The 20,014-nt window shown below is 41.3% G+C and overlaps 2 protein-coding genes across 4 annotated transcripts in view; both read right to left on the reverse strand.

The window, feature by feature from the left end:
• The window catches only part of LOC141807500 (protein AF-17-like), a 46,991-nt gene extending 38,607 nt beyond the window's left edge, over positions 1 to 8,384 (reverse strand). The window contains exons 1-4 of the mRNA XM_074693581.1: positions 8,054 to 8,384; positions 5,814 to 5,893; positions 5,616 to 5,670; positions 5,376 to 5,485 (exon numbers count right to left, since the gene is read on the reverse strand). Coding sequence (XP_074549682.1) covers positions 5,376 to 5,485; positions 5,616 to 5,670; positions 5,814 to 5,893; positions 8,054 to 8,162 — 354 coding nt within the window. The 5' untranslated portion in view covers positions 8,163 to 8,384. The remainder of the gene's footprint in view (positions 1 to 5,375; positions 5,486 to 5,615; positions 5,671 to 5,813; positions 5,894 to 8,053) is intronic.
• A 5,218-nt stretch (positions 8,385 to 13,602) lies between these two features.
• The window catches only part of LOC141799708 (zinc finger protein Aiolos-like), a 57,008-nt gene continuing 50,596 nt past the window's right edge, over positions 13,603 to 20,014 (reverse strand). For all 3 annotated transcript variants that reach the window (XM_074682028.1, XM_074682037.1, XM_074682043.1), the window contains 4 exons: positions 18,300 to 18,467; positions 17,753 to 17,869; positions 16,889 to 16,999; positions 13,603 to 15,858 (listed from right to left, as the gene is read on the reverse strand). In XM_074682028.1, coding sequence (XP_074538129.1) covers positions 15,215 to 15,858; positions 16,889 to 16,999; positions 17,753 to 17,869; positions 18,300 to 18,467 — 1,040 coding nt within the window. In that variant the 3' untranslated portion in view covers positions 13,603 to 15,214. The remainder of the gene's footprint in view (positions 15,859 to 16,888; positions 17,000 to 17,752; positions 17,870 to 18,299; positions 18,468 to 20,014) is intronic.

Raw genomic sequence — 20,014 nt, forward strand, 5'->3', positions numbered from 1 at the left:
AAAACTGAGAACCTTACCGAACCAAAATCTTTGTGTACCATTACACCCCTAGTTTCTACACTTTACACCCAAAGTGTTAAATACAGACAAAGACAAGAATTCTAACTCAGGACGACGAAGAAATAACACATCTGTACATAAATTCTGTTAATATTACTTCAACGTGAGGATTTTCTGAAAAACTATGATATGAATCAGTCTGAGGCTCAACCACCAGTCATACAGGAGGAGATGCTATGACACATGGCAGAGTGACTGCACCTGGAAGATGAAACGTCCAGGTTTGTATGACATCTGTTTGGTACAACATCAAAATGAGGTTGTGAGGACCCTCTCTCCATCCAGTTCATCATACATGTGGATGAAATTGAGCACCGTCACGATGAGTGCGCACAGCTCTGCCCCCCAGCAAAAAAAGCAATAAGAACTAACATCATTAGTTTTATCAACTTAATGGACTAGACTCTGAAATGGGACAGATATCAAAAAATGTGCAATTTTTTATCAAATCAGCAGCTGCAACCCAATCTTAACTGATAAGGGTGTCCCAATCTGATATTGGTCCAGTATCAGCAAAAAACTGATATAAGATCACACTCACCAGACACTTTATTAGGCACACCTGTCCAACTCAGGACAGGTCAAACTGAGCATCAGAATGGGGAAGAAAGGTGATTTTAGAGACTTTGAAAGTGGCATGGTTGTTGGTCCGAGTATTTCAGAAACTGCTGATCTGCTGGGATTTTAACCCACAACCATCTCTAGGGTTTACAGAGAATGGTCCCAAATAGAGAAAATATCCAGTGAGCAGCAGTTCTGTGGGCCAAAAGGCCTTGTTGATGCCAGAGGTCAGAGGAGAATGGACAGACTGGGTGGAACTGATAGAACGGCAACAGTAACTCAAATAACCACTGGTTACAACTGAGGTCTGCAGTAGGGCTGCACGATTATCGCAATCGCAATCGCAATCGCAATCGCAATCGCAATGTCAGCACATGCAATTCAGATTTTTCTCCATGATAACCAAGCAAATCTGTAGACTCATCATGACACAACCTTTTTTATTAAATCGCAAGCACAATCGCAATCGCAATATTTTCCACCTAATCGCAAATCGCACCTTTTCCCCAAATCGTGCAGCTCTAGTCTGCAGAAGAGCATCTCTGAACACACAACACGTCCAACCTTGAGGCAGATGGGCTACAGCAGCAGAAGACCACACCGGGTGACCCTCCTGTCAGCTAAGAACAGGAAACTGAGGCTACAATTCACACAGCAACACCAAAACTGGACAATAGAAGATTGGAAAAACGTTTCCTGGTCTGATGAGTCTGGATTTCTGCTCCACATTCAGATGGTAGGGTCAGAATTTGGCGTCAACAACATGAAAGCATGGATCCATCCTGCCTTGTATCAAAGGTTCAGGCTGCTGCTGCTGGTGTAATGGTGTGGGGGATATTTTCTTGGCTCACTTTGGGCCCCTTAGTACCAACTGAGCATGGTTTAAAGTCCACAGCCTACCTGAGTATTGTTGCTGACCATGTCCATCCCTTTATGAGCACAGTGTACCCATCTTCTGATGGCTACTTCCAGCAGGATAACGCTCCATGTCATAAAGCTGGAATCATCTCAGACTGGTTTCTTCAACATGACAATGAGTTCCCTGTACTCAAATGTCCTCCACAGTCCCCAGATCTCAATCCAATAGAGCACCTTTGGGATGTGGTGGAACGGGAGATTCTCATCATGGATGTTCAGACGACAAATCTGCAGCAACTGTGTGATGCTATCATGTCAATATGGACCAAACTCTCTAAGGAATGTTTCCAGTACCTTGATGAATCTATGCCACCAAGGCAGTTCTGAAGATAAAAGGGGGTCCAACCCGGTACTAGGAAGGTGTACCTAATAAAGTGGCCAGTGAGTGTAAATACTGGCCTGGATCTAAAATCTCCAATACAAGAAGTCCTTTCCAGACTCTGCTCCAGCAGAGCCCACAAGATCACAACAACAGCACATGCCTAGCACGTTAAGGTGTTACTAAATAAAAAAGGAGTAGGAGTGATGGAAGTGTGTGGCTGTATTTTTTGTTAAAGTCTGAAAAAATTTTTTGCAGCTGAGTGCAAAACCTGCATGAGCTTCCCCCTCATCATTGAGTTTAAGAAATAAGACTTGATCAAGCCTTTTTTAACATTCCATACGACTAAATAAATAATGGTATTGTGTGTGATTCGTGCTGATATGGTATTGGATCGATATCAGCATCCACCAAACTCAAGGCTGCAATATCAGTATCTTATCAGGCATGAAAAGGTTTTATTGGGACACTGTTATAAGTTAATCTCCCTCTTTCTTTTTTAAAGAGCATGATTTCACGGTTTCCTACTGATATTTTTCACGGTTTCGTCCGGGAAGAAGGAAGTACTTTTTTCTGGTTTGTTGCCAAATTCTTTTTGATTGGTAGATTTAATTTTGTGTCAGTAAACACCCTTAAAGTGATACTCCTGGATGGAACAAGTTGGGTTCTATCACAAGGTTTAGGGCAGAAATTACCCCTACAGCAGTGATTTTGTGCAGCAGAAGCCCACAGCGCTCGCACCAAACACCCCCTCCCTGCTCCTCTGCCGGTTTCCTCTGCACTCAGACGGGGCCATTTTTTACTTGACCAAAAACACAAATAAACTGACTTCCACTGAAAAAATCTGATATCGGTCTGCATTCATGCTTTATTCAGAGAACTTTCAGCGCGTTACTTTCACACGAAAACACCGCTAAATAAGGCTTTCAGAGCTGCTGGAAATGGAAAGTTTTTGTTGGGATTTGTTTCTTTAGAAGCATAAAGACTAATAAGATGATTACATGTATAAAGAACACAGTTTAAGTTAGTTCTCTGTTACATGCCACTGACTGAAAAGCTGTATGGTTGTGTTTATCTTATGCTATTAATCAAAAGTCCCTATATTTATGGCACAACAGTAAAATGTTCACTTGTGGCATCTTAAAACACAATCCCAAAGTGTTTGTCAGACAAAAGGACACTAAAATATCTTTAAAAGCAGAGAGAGCAGCAATCTTCTTAATAAGAAAAAGACTTCTGACTTTTTCCATCCCTCCTCTTTGCTTTTACTTTTTGATGTTTCTGCCTCAGCTGGAAATCTCCCACATTTCCCAGAATGACTCTGAACAACCTTCAAAGAAGAGCCGTGACCTTGCCACATTCAGCTCTGGTCTTTTCGGGACGTGTAGGTGGAGAGAGCTTTTTTTTTCCTGTCAAGGGAGGAATGAGGGTTGCGTTGTTTCCCACATGTTTTTGAATGACGACATCCTCTCTGTAGAAACTGTAAATCATAACTGAGACATTTTGGTGAAAAGTGTGGCCTGCTTTGAAACTGTGAAGACGTTATGGTCACAAAGGTTCAGTGAATCTGTTCAGGAGACGATGTGGATATAAATGAAGAGGCTGAAATGTTTTCTGAGTTTGAATACAGGTATCCAAGGTTTAAACTGTTAAAATCATAAAGGTCTCCTCAGAAAACATCTGACTGAGCTCAAAGTAAATGAGAGCCATAAAGGTTCAACAGGAATCTGACTGATTATTTGGAAACACTTTGGATGAGTGACACTTATGGATTTCATAATCCTGTTCAGACAAATCTCAGGCTCAGGACTTTCTTGTGTTTAAACCTAAGTCCTCTATCCACACACAGTTTGGAGTTAAAATGTCTAACAGGCACAAGCAGTTTCTTTACAATAACAGTATTGAAAGGTGTTTATAAAGTGACTTAAAAATGTTGTATTGTTAAAGAAGTGCTGTTCTGGCATTGCAATGCAGGTTGCGTGTCCAATGAGGAAACACTTCAACCAGGCGGCTCGAGCTTGAATCCAACCTGTGGCACCTTTCCCGCATATCACTCCCCACTCCCACCCTGTTTCCAGCTCTATCTAATGTCACGCCTCTTTAAATAAAGGCATAGCCTGGAAATAAACAACAACTTAAAAAACAGGATGTTTTTTAATTGCCATTACCTCCAATGTAATTGTTTTCTAAACATCAAACTTAAAAAAAAACAGTGAAAAAAAAATCCCAGAAGCTGACTGCTCCAAAAAAGTGATTTTTCATGTCGTATTACATCCAAACTAACCATGGCTACACCGATCTGATCCTTCGGGTATCAACTCAATACTGACTAAAAAAGCGGACAGATCTATTCTACTCGGCTCTACAGTCTTCCATGTTAAAACAACCATGTGAGTGTTCTATGTATATCAGTTTTGGTAACCCAAAATTTCTTTTTATAGGAGCAAACAAAAACAGTTTTTCTCATACACTAACTTTAAAATAAAACACAAAATACTGTGATTTCATACAAGACCCAAAGTGAAACCACTATATTAAGAGTCATCCCTGAACCATTTAATATTTCAGATGGACTCGTGTATAGTTATAATCGGTGAAGGGCATATGTGTTTTAATAATACGCTGGAGTGACAGTTAATATGAGCCTTGAGTCTCCTGGTTCATGTCCCATTATGTTGGTCAATGATTAACAGCAGACTGTTCAACAATTCAACACAGCACATCACCCTGATCAATACTTTTTCTTAGGATTTCACCCTGAAATCTTAATACTCTAAAGGCCAGCAAGAAATGATGCAGTGTTTTCCTCTAAAACGGTTTCATTACAGAGTAATACGGGACATAAAATTCTCCTCCTGCTTGAGAGAGACGGCAGGATGAGATAGGTGTTATATTTAGATAACGTAATAAAATGTTTTTCTAGTGGTTCCCAATGCTGACAAGAAGACTTGATATACTGTGGAAAGTCAAATTTGTCAAAAGTGGAGATATGTGTTTTTTATTGGACGACCACAATATTGTTTTTTATTCAATTTGGTTTTCAAAGTTAGAAAAACCTGAAGTTACAGAAATATAATTCTCAGTTTCATCTTCATATTACAGAATAAAGAATGTTAAAGTCATACTGATATCAGAATACATTAGTACCAGTGTTGGCCAATACCAAACCCCAGGTATCAGTACTGGTAACTCAAAAAGTTGGATCAGTGTTTTCCTAAAGCCAACCTTTAAAAACAACAGAGACACATATTAATAATAATTTATTCATGGGCAAAGCTAAGGGTAGAGAGTTGGGTGGTTTCTATGAGGAACAATGTAAAAGCTTCCTTTGACTGATTATGAGCATTCAGCTCTGGCCCTGTAGAGATCCTACCTGGAAGTGGTGACACACTCGGAGCAACAAATCATCTTAGAAGTGGCAAAAAATAACTCTTTTAGTGAAATAAGTACCATTTAGTGAGCTTGTCTTGTCAAAGGTTTAGTTCAGTGAGCAGAGTGTCTGTGTGTGTGTTGGTACCTTGATGTATCTCTCATGTGGGACATACTGCAGGATGATGGGCTCCATGGTGAGGACGTTGGCAAACTGCACCTCAGGGATGTACAGAGCACACACTACGTGGGCCCAGCCTGACGGAGAGATGGACACAGGATCAGTGGTGTGATGAGGTTTCTTATGAATGGAAACCTGCTGCTTTGATTCTGCTTCAGGTTACATTTAACTGACGTGTGACAGAGACGCAGAGAAGAGGAGATTTACCTCCGCTGTCAGTCCTCTTGAGGGCACCATCTTTGTGGGGACATAGCTCACACCTCTGAGGAAGGAAGGACGCGGGGAGGAGGGAAGGAAGGTAGGCGGGAGAAGAGCACAAAGTGAGTGTGGAGTTGATGGTATGAATGGGGTGGAGCAGCGGTGACGATGGATGTGTTGTGTCATGTTGTGTGCTGGCAAACTCACCACGCGTGCCGCCCTCTCCTGTGACTCACACTTCCGACAGAACCATGGACCAGTGGGCACCTGGACAATACCATAGCATGCTGATACACACACACACACACACACGCGCGCACAAACAGAACAGGTCAGTTCCAGCAGACTCATTCTTTAATGATGTTCTCAGTACATTTCCCTGCACACACACAGTAGCACATCAATTTTGATCATACTGCCAGATTCTTACTTCCTCTATTCTAGGATACATTTGCTGTTCTTAGAGCCTCAATTTCTGGGCATAAACACTGTAGACCTATGTTGGACTAGATTTCCCTGGAAGTTTGAACTCAACCTCAGTTTTTTTTCATTATTTGGAGTTTACTGAAAAGTTTTCTGTAAACTCCAAATGTCACAGAACCACACCTGTCAGCAGCACCTGTACTTCTTACTTCTGTGACTGGTTGGAGAACAGTTTTGGATGGGCTGCAGCCACCACCAGAGGCGTGTTTGGCAGTACAGCCAGGTATCTTTCATACATTTGATCAACATTTTAAGACCTGTAGAAAAATTTCACAAATTTACACTTTGCTCTGTTGGATCTGAAAAAGATTTAAGTGGAGCTTCAAAATGCAGGTTTTTCATCATCATCTGTCCAACTTTACAGAACCGTATAAGATGTGTGAATTTTTTCTACTGGTCTTAAAATTTTGATCAGGTGTGTTTATATAGCTCTTGTTTTTTATTTGAGCAAATCCACAACTTTTTATTGTTTCACAATGATGACTCGATCCTAATCTGATGCACATGGTGCTTTACAGTCAGATATTTTAAATGCTCCTTTCACATTTGAAACGATACGGTACCGATGCCCGATACCTGGCAATCGGTACTGGCACTCAACGGTACCACTTTTCGGTACTTTTTTGTGTTTATGTGGTAAAAAAGTATTAATTTGTTTAATAATAAAATATAACATTTTTTCAATCTAACATTTTTATTCTTCAATACATAACCTTGCAATGCTGTGTTCATGTCCAGCATGGAAAATCGCCTCCTCTTCCACTCCCCCACAGTCACAAAGATGCATTTAGGTACCTAAACATGGTACCTTTTGATTTTACGTGAATCGGTACCCGGTACTTTTGACTGAATTCGGTCAGTACCTATAAAAGTACCTAATTCGGTACCCATCCCTAGGTTGGTTTATCTTTAACTTTTCACATCACAACCTGAAAGGTATCCAAAAGGGCAGCTTAGGTATTTTTTACATTTTTATAAATCTTTTTTCCCTATTCGCTTTAACTGTGTTAAAGAATCAGAAGTTTGTCTGGCTCTGTTTGTGTTGAGGTTGCTGTCTTTCTGCTGCTCTGGACAACTTAAAGACAGTCATAACTGCTGACCTCTGTCAGATAAGGAAGACACTCAGGACCACTTTTACCTTCAAGAATAAGCCCGAGTGTATAAAGATGTATTGAGAACATTTTTATTTATTCCAATTCCAAAAGTTTCCTTTATCACCACCATCCTCTAAATCTGTATTAATCTCAAATAACAATTTTGCACAACTTTCTGGGTTAGTTTAAAGCATAAAGTTGACATAGTGTTAAATATGACAGCACTTTAAAAGTCATCTCTATCTGAAAAAACTAAACCAGCAGATCTAAGGCTAATTTCAAGGAGTCAGCCGTGCGTTAATCTGCTCCAGCATCTCAGAGTGTGTTCAACAATCAGCGCCGGACTGATGTTCTCAGAGAGAGACTAGCACAGAACTTAACAGTCCCCTTTTCTAGTCTGGTTCCGTAAGGGTAACAAAGCAAGTGGACACAAGGTAACACCGTGTCCAAACCGGCAGGCCTCTATGGGGCTGTTCTGTAGCAAAAAACACGCCTCTCCCAGTGTGTCATGGATCCGACCGGGCCAGACAGCACACACACCCACATCACGCACACACACATACACACAGGGACCTGAGTGGCATCAAGGCGCCATGCAGGCTCCATGTCACTAAGCTTGGCCCTGTGTGTTAAATCATGTGTGCCGACTGAGAGGAAACAACAAACAGCACGCCTACCTACCTACCCCTCCCACACACACACATACACACACACACACACATCAACACACACAGACAAGCACACACGCAGAGACGCACGTAGACGGTCAGAAACCTATCGACCCACCACCACCACCTCTGGCTGCCTCCAGCCGCCGGCTCAGCCGCCACAGCTGCCCGGTAATTACGCGCTAATCGCGGCTAACGTTACCTTGGTGAACGGCGACGCTGCAGCCGTGTCCATCACAGTAAACCAGCGGATTCTCAGCCCAGCCTCGCTCGTCTGAACACACGCAACAACCTCCGACCATTTCCCGCATGCTTCTCCCATATGAAGAAATGTATTTCCCCTCCCGGCAACGGCTCAGACCTCGCCCAGGCCTGTCAAGTGGTCCTCCCGCACTTTAACGCCGCACCGGGCATAGTCGTGGGCCGCTTTCGTCGCGCAATTTCAGCGCAGCGAGGAGACGAAATCTCGGCGTGGGGTTTGTGGTGCTGCTGCTACGTTTTTTCCGTGATGTCCTCCCCGTCCCCATAGAACCGATGCAGTGCGCATGCTCAGACCTGCTCCTCTGGGTCGGAATAAAAGTCACAGCGGAGGAAGCAAGTCATTATTATTTTTAACATGAATCATCTTCTGCCCGCATGTTTTTTAAAGCGTAGCCCACATTTTATGAATCACATCAGTGGGTTTTACTCTCACGCCGCTGATCCGTTAAACTGTGTTGTTATTAGGTAAATAAAACATGTGGATCACAGCAAAAACCGCTGGCTGCACTGTCTATTTATCAATCCTGTTAAAACAGCGCCATCCCCAGGATTTCTCTAGAAACAACACAAGGAAGCACAATTGCAAGCGATTTCACCATCCAGAACTAAAATGAAAAAAAAAAAAAAAAAGTGAGGATGACGCACCTGAGCATTTATTACTGCCTCATAATTGCATTGTATTTTATTCTAATTTATTGAAACTTTAATCAGTTTCAACGTTTTAAGGGACAAACATACTGTTATTATAAACACTTAAAATCAAAGATTAAAATACCATACAACACATCAGGTAAAATGTTTTCTTAAATATTAGATAAACAAATATTAAAAATTCGTTGTTATCTGCACATAATTTATTTAGAAGTATTTACTTCTAAAGAAAATTTTAACATTAGAACCAAATGTCTGTTTCATGTGTATTAAGATGTGCGTAAAGGGGGCAAATGTTTTGCAATCTGTTTTAATCACAACTTTCTTGAAGGATTCAATGCCATTTTTACCATTCAGTATAAATTTCAAGTTGTCCACATCTGTATTTGTTCTCCTCCTTTCTCTCTTTCTCTAAGATTGACTCAAAAAATATTAAATCACTGTTTTTGTAACACTTTATAACAAAGGAACAATTATTTCCAATTCTCATTCACAATTTGAATAATGTTTTGATTGGATTTGTGTATCCTGTATTCTGCTACATGAAAGTTATATTAAACTCAGAGCTGGATTTGTGATTAATCCATGTTAACTGGTCACATAAGGCTGACTTGTTTTACTTGCCACCAACAGTTTCAGAAAGTTTGGAGAGGCATCATTAAAAAGCAAGTATTAGAAAACCAACACTGGCTCAAATTTAAAGAAATCTCAATTAATGTGCATTGTCCCTGTAGATTAAATAAATAATGATAAAAAAGGAAGCTGCTCAAAAACCTGTTTTGTCTTGGTGATGACTAAATTCAATCTCCTGAATGTTGTTTTGGTGAGGGTTTAAATTCCAGTTCAGCCTTACCTTATAATGTAAACCTTCCTGTTCTCTTACTCCTTGTATGAATTTGTAAGGTGTAATCATAAACTGATCATGTTATTGCTTTTTTTATTTTTACACGGGAAGCACTTTGAGCTGTATTTAATGTTATTTATAAGAAGAGTGATATGAATAGTTTGTTTTTATTGTTTTTAAGTGGGCAGCCTGTGGGGACTTGGCACAGGAGCTGGTTTTGTGTTTCCAAGTGAGGATCAAAGTATGATGGTTGGACAGCTTGAATACCAGTTCATGCCAGTTCACCTTTCAAGTACTGGCAAGTACTCCCCTTAAGTCAGTGTTGGTCCAAGTGCATCCCACTTTACCACACCACCTCTCATGTATGTTCAAAGGACTATTTTTGTGCATGTGTGTTTGTAGAACAATCAATAACAGTTTAAAAATTACACTTTCCTTTTGGAGGATTAACAATGTGTATTTTTTTTTTAGCTCTTAAGTGTCCACCAGGTAAATCACATTTTTCCATTCCTTTTGTATTTAATAGAACAATGTGAAAAGCTAGTGTTTTTCCAAGATAAACACTCTGTTTCCCATGAGCACTTGTATTTATTGTTGTGAGGACATGACTCCTAAAAGCGCGAGTTTGCTTTGGAGAGCAGATCTACTTTTTAACTCTTCTTTTCATTGTTCAAAACAACTTTTAACGGCTCCATGGTTAGAATGTAATGTATTTATTAACAGTTACGTAGTGCATGTTTAAAACATGACAACAAGCAAACTTTCTAAACTCAGTTTGTAGTTTAGTGTCCAGAAGGTGAGCAGACTGTCTGTTCTGTATCTGCTCATCTTCCAACTCCAACCTCACCAATCAGAGCTAACCTAACCTCACTCTTCATTTTATTGATAGACTCTCAAGTTTGAACAGACCACTGCAGAATAACTGCTGACTGTGGGTTGGAATCAACAAGATCACTAACAAATTAGCCCCTGTGTTAGCCTTTAGCTTGTGCTTTATCACTCTCCTGTTTATCTTTCTTCTGCTCTTCTGTCCTTTTTCTGTCTGACAGTTAGGCTCCTGTGTCCACCATCACTATAAAGTTAATCACAGAAATCATTTTTAGCAGGGAAAAACACAGATCTCTCTTCTGACTGCTAAACTTAATCAGCTGTCATGGTGTTGTCATAGAGACTAGTGCCATCAATCGTCAGGTCCAAACTGAAGCTGAGGAATAGCATTTAGAAAAAAAATGATTTTGGTGCTGGTAGTTTCATTTTTGATTGTGGATTACGATCAGCCGTAAAACTAGAAGTGAGACTTTTTCAAGATCACTTAGAAACTCCTCACAGTCCCTTTAATGAATTACTTAACTGTGAACTGACATTTCTGAGCTTCAGGTGCTGAATGAATCAGAGCCAGTCATTATCACATGTTTACCAGTTAAAGATGAGCAAAAGAAATTCATGTTACATTCTTTGTTTTTTTTTCTTTAAATCATCATGACTCATTCATAAGTTTGGAATCGCTTACACAGTTTACTTAAACACTTTTTGTCAGAGCTACCCTGTATTGTATTTCCAGTAACAACTAATCATTGTGGTTATCTCTTTGTATTTTGTCTGTGAACATGGGACGTCTCATCTCGTCAGCAGATGTCACCAGAATCCACTCGCTCTGACCAGACTTGCATCATCCTTGCTCAATGACTCCTGTGTAACCTGGCTGATTTAAACCCTGTGGAGTGAGCTGGTTTATGTTGGAAACGGGCAAAAGTAAGTTTATAAACATATTTCTGAGACAGCTCTCATATGTTGAGAAGAGTTAACCATTCTTCATCACCCCAAAAAAAAGACTGCCTGTAGTTTAACATTTTATTTCTGAAGAGAAACCACAATCTTCCTCAAAACACTTATCAGTGGAAATAATTCTCTGAATTCAGACCAGCAAAGTTGGAAAACAGAAGCAGCCAAGTTCAACTTTTTAAAAATGGATGACTGGGCTTTTTCATCCTACAAATGGACAATAAGCCGTGATGACACTTTGCTTCACAAGTGTCACTTCTCTTCAGCCCCAAAGATGGAGAAAAGGGAACTGGCGCTGATGGAGAGCAGAGATAGCGCGGTGGCAGCTGGATGAAGTTAACACCCTTTTTGGTCTTGAAGGCAGTGAGGCGTGACTGAGCCGATGAAGTGACATGGGTGAAAGCTCATCCATATTCAAAAACCATACACATGCAGTGGATTGTCTGAGCCTATTTTGTGTATTCACCAAAAACCCCAAATTCAGAGCACATGACATCTTCCTTTAATTTGTCAAGCAAAAGTTCCCACTCCAACCCAACACTTTCACCTTGATTGTCACCCTCACAGAGATGACTTCCCATACGAGGCTGAGTTTTACTGGCAGACACGCGTTTTGAATTCAGTGGGTGGGCTGAGAGCTGAGCAGAGTGAGTGAAACCACTGATAAGATTTTGCACAACTCTTGTTTCTTTTCATAGATTTTAAATGTCACCTCAATTTTTGGAAAGGGAAGCCAGCGGAAAAATTCCCTGAAGGTGCACTTTTCCAATTAGCCAGCTGGGGGCGTCTCCTACTATTTTTGTTAGTTTATTCCAAAAAGATGTCAAAAGTTTTATTGTTTTTACACTGAGTGACACAGACGACTGTTCGTTTATCTGAGTGAGAGCTTCAGGGAAACATCTTGAAAAACTTGTTGAAAACAGAGCCACCTGATTGGCTCTTCACTGTTCCCTTTGAACTAATGTGCTGGATAAACTTTTATAAACTCTCTTGACTAACATATACTAAACTACATCTGCTGTAGTCTATGAAAAATTTTGTCATGGTGGTAGAACAGGTCAGAGGAGGACTAGTTATCTGGAACTATAAGTTCTGAACTGTGTGACGAGAACCAATCCTGATAAAGGTTCTTCTGTCTGGAAAACACTCTCTGCCATCATTAGACGGATCAAAAACAGATTTTCTTATAAAGAGCCACTGACTTATGAATTTCTAAGTGTATAAAAGTCTGGTGATCACCTTTTTGAAAATTCTTTTTTAGTGCTTTAAGTTTTTATCAGTCTTGTTTTTTTTTTCTATTGTTTCGGAGGGTAACGCCAATTATGATACTTTATTTGATTTTATGTTTTGTTTTTTTTAATTATTAAATTCTGAATTGTGTCTATTTGCATAGACCCCAGGAGTAAATCAAACAATTAAAGAATAATTCAATAATAAAGTAGCCTTAATACATTGTGCTTAGAGATATCTAACATTATTATTATTATTTTTAGGTTAGGTTAAAACAGTTGATATGGTATGTGAACATCTCCAAAAAAAACAAAACAAAACAAAAAAACTGGTAAATACTGTATTATATTGTTCCTTTGTAATATGCAGTTACAGTTTACAGTTTAATTTATCAGACGCTTTTATCCAAAGCGACACACAACACAAGCAATAATTTAGACAGAAGGAAAACCCAGTTAGTGCGTCAACAGTGCTTCAAGTTATTCAGCTGCAGGTGCTGCCATTAAGTGCAATTTTTTTTTATTTTATTATTATTTATTCATGTATTTTATTTATTTTTTTATTTATTTTATTTTATTTTATTTTATTTTATTTTTTTTTTGGGGGGGGGGGGGGAGGGGGGGGGGGGGGGGTAATCAACAAGCCAACAAACCACAATTAATGGCTGCAACAGTATACTTCAACCTTCAACAACATTCAGTAACTGGTGCTGAAAAATCACAAGAGCTCAGTCTTAGACCTACTGGCTAATTCTACCCCTGAGGACAAAGAGGAGAAGGCTCAGATTAAGTGCACAAGTGTTCCCTGAACAGTTGAGTCTTCAGACATTTCTTAAAAGTAGAAAGGGACTCTGTGGATCATATACAGTTAGGTAATTCATTCCACCATTTGGGTACGACAGACGAGAACAGTCTGGCAAGAGATTTAGTGCCGTGCTAGGCTGGGAGCACCAGGCGTCTTTCACAAGCAGAGTGTGGTGGGTGTGAAGGAGTGTAGACCTGGTAGTGGAAATGAATTTCCCCGCTGAGGATCAATGAATCTAAGTCTATATAAAATCTATTATTCTATTCAGCCATTTAATTTAAGAAATCCCTAAATATTTAAAGACCTCTGGTAAAAGAATTTATGTTGATTTTGGCGCCCCCTGAGATCTTTTCAACTGCATTACACAGTGAATGTTTGCAGTAAAAACACATTAAAAGAGTTTTTTCCTAGGTCATAAAATGGAATATTGTAAATTTCTTTTTTTATCACTGGGTTGAATCCCCCCTCACAGAATATCTACTTGCCTAGAACTACTGGAAAGAAAAAAGTTTTTGGGATCTCTTACGCACAAGAAACTTGGTGACAAAAGCACATAAAGCTGGTTTACTGTCAGCACCAATTTAACCCTTTATAGCTGAATGTTGATACATGAGTTTTAAAGACTTTCATCTTATGAAGTAATAAATAATCCACTTACAAACCTTTGAATTTTTTTTATGTTTTCTACCTCCTGATGATTATCATACCATGACAGGCAGCTGAAGTTGCATTTTAGCCCTTTTTAAAACAGCTGCTTTCATGAAACCATCCACACACTTTCGTTCAGGAAAATCATTGCTAGTTTCAAAGAAGTTTTGGAAAGAATAACCTCAAAATTTCCACTAAATGTTTAAACAAGTCTTTTCTACATAAAAATAAAGAATTTTTATTAGCCGTCATTAGATAAATGTTAGTGTGTGGGACTTATGATCCTTTTACATTCATTCCAAAACCTTCAGATTAGTTCACATGAAGGGAAAAGAGAAAGAAAGGCAGAGTTAATTCACGTAAACATGTATCCTACAGTTTAACCTGTCTCTGAATTCTGTGTGTAAATACCTGTTTCTTTTTTCTTTTTAATGTTTTCTGCAGAGCCGTGAGCCATTCTCGCTCGAAACGTTAAATGTGTACAATATTCAGGAGTGAGAAAACATCACATGGTGCAGAGCAAAGTGCTGTCTTTTGAAGCAAACTGCACTTCTCAAAACCACAAAACTAAAATGAGACAAGCGACCTTATAGATAATTTTTTTCTGCAGCCCTGCGCTGGCAAGTGTGTGTGTGTGTGTGTGTGTGTTTTTTCAAAGAGGTTAAACTCCTATCAACAGGTGCAGCTTTGAGTTTGAAGAAGGAGAAGACTTTTTTTATTTTTACACTATTCAACAGAAACAGGAGAAGTTACAGCATTTATAAAAGAAAAACATTCAGTGTGTCACTTTGTTACATATTTAGATGTTTACATGAAAAACAGTCCAGAGGCAGGGATCCTTAAGTACGAAAAAGTGTAAGAAGAGGAAGCAGATTCACGCCTCATTAGCACTTAACGGGCCCTCTGTTCAGATAAATACAAAATGAGTAAAAATACTCTGAAACTCACACTCTCAGTTTCTCCCATGGACGCACATCCAGTCCATGACAAGCGCATACACCAAAGATTGTGAGATAGCTGCTACTTCATGCTTTCATTTTTAATATAATCAGCTCCCCAAATGAGTAAACCTGTGTGGTCTGTTACGTGTGTGTGTGAGTGTGTGTGTGTGTGTGTAAGCATTCTCATCTGCATGAATGAAAACTACTTGGGTTCAAGGCGGTGCTCGCCGCGGGCTATGTGGGAGGTGAACTCATAACGGTCCCGGCTTCGGTGGCCGCAGACGTTGCACTCCAGCGGGTCCCTGAAGCCGTGGCAGCCCATGTGGATGGTGAACATGACATAGTCCAGGAAGATGACTCTGCAGTGCACGCAGGGGTACACAGCCCCGGGTATGGGTCCGGCCTCCCCGTCAGCTCGCACCACCCGTAGCGCCTCCAGCGGGGACAGAGGGATGGGCTGGGTGTGCTGGGGAGGGAGGCCGTTCTGATGGTTCAGCCCTCCCCCCAGCAGGTGGCCGAGGCTGAACATGATGGGCTGGGACATGGGGGCGCCGTCTGAGTGGAAGGAGTCGATGGGGAGTGGGTGCTGTGCGACACGAGGGTTCCCCAGGAACGGCATGTTCATCTTGTGGCCGTTAGTTAAGCCGATGGGAGATATGTCGTTGTGGCCTAACGGCACAGGGTACGGCCTGTGGGAGGGAGGCGGGTCACTGTCAGGCCCCAGAATGATGGGCTGCTGCTGATGGTGGCCATCCAGCCCCGGGGAGCCCGATGGAGGCTCCTTCACGTCAGAGTGATGAATCAGCTCCCTGTTAAAGCTTAGATCCAGGCAAACCCCGTTGTCCCCTAGACCCACAACACGAGAAGAGAGCACTCAAGACTTTGCAGGAGGTGGTTTCACAACCTGAATCCAGCAGCTGGAGACACACCCAGAGAGCTAGCAGCAGTTGAAGCAGTTACTGCCCACACATGGAGAGAAATCTGAAAGAGATTCTCTGAGGACTGAAGGATGACTAAGTTGAATAAAAGAGGTGAAAAAATCTGCAACACAGAGGACAACCTGCACAGCGAGTCAGACCTTGCCTTGGTGGACAGAATTAAAAATGCTTCAAAGCAGCAGATCATCCAGAGAGAGAAGTCGAGCTATGAGGCATGAAAGGCAGAGGAAGCCGACGACACAGACGATGAAAACCTCCTGTGCAGCTGCAGCTCAGACAGAGAGGCACCTGCTCACGTTTCTAGCCTCCCGCCTGTTCTCTCTTTCTCTGTGGTTGCAGAAATGACTTCTCTTTTCCTACTGTGGTTGTCATATTGAAAGATCTCACTTCATTTGTCAACTTGATATAGCTGTCTGGCTTTTTTCCAAGTGAAGTTTTGTAAAGTGCTAGCAGTTTGATGATGAAACTACAAACCAGTGCTGGCAAAGCTTAACCAGAGAAACCAGTGAGGGGATTTTACCTTTCTGTAAAAGTGATCAGTGTTTGTTTATCTAAGTTGGATCAAAACATGCAAAGTGAGTGCTTTTTAATTTTTCTTCAGTGATAAACCATGCATGGTTACCAATACCCACCTATGATGCAATTCTGGCGGAGAAAGTAGGACGGTGAAGACCACTTATTGGTGTGTGAGGGTGAGAGGCATGAGGCGCTCTGCCCACAAATCCTGTCAGGCAAGAGATGAAGGCAGCAGAGACAAACAGACAAGACGCTCAGACGGGTCGTTTAAATGTAGAGAAGAAAAAACAAGCTGCAGAACATGTAACAAATAGCCGCGCAGAAAGCACAGAAAGCGCGTTACAGCTGCACAAATACTTCAGTTTTAAGTCAATGTCAGTGTTTCTCCTTTACGCCTGTGTGGGTTCATGTGCTGCTCTTACCAGTGAACTTCTGAGGCATTGTGCTCTTCCGTTTGGCCACATTGCTTGCAAGCCTGTCAAGCAGCAGCGCACGCTCACTGCCCATCTGAGTCCTGGAGGTCTGGCCGTCTTCTGCTTGACAGCAAGAGAGCAGGACAGTCAGTGTTGTGAAGAAATGGAGAGATCCTCTTGAAAAAATTATTTTTCAGACGACACTCATCTGTCCACTCCCAAAGCTTAGGAGGAGATCGAGTTAAGGGACAAAGTAATGAGTATCTCAGAGCAGAGCCACGCAGGGAGGGCTGATTATCAATTTAAGATCAGACACTCTTTCAGCCTCACTTCCTGGTGCATTTCACTCCACCAGTGCAGGGGAGGAGACCACAAGTTGAGGATGTACTTCCTCACCAATACGGCTCTCTCTGGCATAAACTTACGACATTTGGTGACCACAGAAGTAGAGCATTGTCTTTGTGTTGCAATGATGCGTCTGTCCTGTCAGGATGTAAAGGCATATCTCAGGGGGGGGAAGTGTAAACATTGAGGTTGTACGTTTGTGTAAGTGGCTGGCCTGAAACAATTTGCCCTAAATATTCAGCTTCCCCTTTGCAGCAACAGGCATGAGAAGTGGTCTTCAGACTGCTGAGTCTCCACACCACAGCAGCCACAACCTATTTAGCTGTAATACCGGGCCAACGGCCATCAGCTCATTAATTTAATGAGAAAATCAAAAACAGGCATCGCAGCTCTAGCTGCATACGCCGCAAACCCAGGCTAACATACACCTGGGTACGTGATAGATGCATGTGTGACTGTTTGTGAGGTTGCTGAAGCGAGAAACAGAAGAAGTGTAAAAACAGAGTAAAGCGTGTGATGTCTGCTCACCTCTCTCAGTGGGACCTTTACTCTGAATGTACACATGGCACCGCTCTCTGTGCTCCTCCAGCGAGCTGCGCTGCTTGTAGCTCCGGCTGCAGTGGTTGCATTTAAAGGGCTTCTCCACTGCAAGTAGAAATTTTAGTCAATCACAAACACAGGGCACGTCAGCGACATCAAAGTGCCACAACAGGACTTATCTCCTTTAGTGGTTTCATAGAAAACTGATGATGATCATGTTTGGGATCAGGCTGCTTGTCTGCAGGTAAAACACGTGAACCGAAAGTGAGCCAGCCTCCAGGAGTAAATGAGTAAGAGGTCCTGTGTGATGTGTGTAGCAGTATGAAAGTGCCTGGCAGGCTGTTACTGGAAAAAGCTCGTGGGCTCAGCAGACATTGTGTTCAGAGTCAAAGAGAGTGAGAAACCAACATAAAGTGGTGAGAAAATCCACCAGCACTGTGCTGTTCACAGGTGCGTACAGTATCAGTACATATCAGCTCTGCAGGTGTGTAGGTGTGTGTGTGTGAGTGTGTGTGTGTGTCTGTGTGGCTGCTACCAGAGTGAGTGCGCAGGTGCCCGCTCAGGGCGTCTCTGCGACGACAGGCGTAGCTGCACATGGGGCATTTGAAAGGCTTTTCCCCGGAGTGGAGTTTGATGTGGCGAAGCAGGTTTCCCTTCTGGGTGAAGGAAGACCCGCACTGAGAGCAGTGGAATGGCCTCTCACCTGATGAAACAAACATTGTACACAACAAATAACTTTTAAGTTTTCAGATGTACTCCTGAGCGTTTCTTCAGATGTCGCGTTCAGCAATGTGTCGTTTCAATGAGGTGTGCAGCTCTTTCCATCAGTCTGTAGTAGGTACCCTGCTGGCTTCCTTATATGGTAGCAGAGCACAGTCCTCAGCATGGCTGTAGTTTTGAGGTACAAACGGATTCACCGCAAATAAACTGAGACTCACAGCCTCCCTCTTTACTCCTGACTTCTTTTCTTAAAGAGTTGTTTCAATCAAAGCAACATGCACAAGGTTCACTTACATTAAAATCTCTGTGAGGACTTAATTGGTGATCTAGATATTGTCTCGCTTTCATCTATTTGCCTCTCCATAATCCACGATTTAAAGAAAGATAATCAGCACCAAAACTGGTGATTTCTAAATGTTAACCCTCATTTAATCCACTTTATGGAATGTAGACCAAAAGTCCCCCTGACAACTCTGCAGTGACCAGCAAAGTTCAGCAGTGTGGGTCAAGATCTGTCTTTTTTCTTAAAAGGATTTCAGAAATTCGGTCTGTTGAAAAGAAAAAGGAGCTCAGAGCAGAAGAAAGCCTAACAGGAGAGTGATAGAGCACGAGCTAAAACACAGGTTAAACTGTTTGTGCTAATGTTGATTCCAACCCACAGTCAGCAGTTATTCTGCAGTGGTCTGTTCAAACTTGAGAGTCTATCAATAAAATGAAGAGTGAGGTTATGTTAGCTCTGCTTGGTGAGGTTGGAGCTGGTAGATGAGCTCTCACTTTACACACAGGGTGGCCATACATCCTCTTTTGCCCTGAATGTCCTTCTTCTTTGGTCGTAATATTACATCAGGGGGAATTTCACTAAATACCTCAAAATATCCGGGTTTTGCACTGTGTAATGTGAAGTTGAAATGACGTATATTTAACATAATTTTTGACGTCCAAATCAGGTCTCCTGGGGTGCAAAATGAACATTTTTATTGTGTCTTTTTCAGACATAGATTAACATCTAAAAAAGGTCTACTGATGATGTCTGAATGTTTGAACGTCTCATTGACGTCTAGACTTGGTCTACAAACAACGTCCAAATGCTGAACGTCAGTACAACGTCCAAAAATGGTCAGATTTAGATATCAAAATTTGTACCCATTTTGCACCTTGCTCTGATGTCTACCCAATACTGATGTGATCTGCACGTCTCTCCGACATCTGATGTTTGAAGGTAAAGAGCTGCACTGGGCTACTAGTGTTGTTCTAATGTACTGACATGCCAAGATGTTGAGCGTGCACACCGCATACATCATGATGCAAAGACTGAGGAAAACAAAATAAGAATATGCTGCCTCTCAGTTTCTTTTTCTTTAGTTTTGAGCTATTCTTTAAAATTTTTATATTAGCCCAATTAAAACAAGAATGGGTGGCCTCCCTTTTTCTTTTGTTTATTAAAAAAAAGCCCCACTGAAGAATACCTCTCTTGTTCTTCACGTTTTACTAAGATTTTGCAGGAACATTTATAATTTTGCACTACAGAAA

The sequence above is a fragment of the Halichoeres trimaculatus genome, unplaced genomic scaffold (genome assembly GCF_033239565.1).
Source record: "Halichoeres trimaculatus isolate MK-OKI-2021-1 unplaced genomic scaffold, fHalTri1.1 fHalTri1_scaffold_2, whole genome shotgun sequence".
Lineage (NCBI taxonomy): Eukaryota > Metazoa > Chordata > Actinopteri > Labriformes > Labridae > Halichoeres > Halichoeres trimaculatus.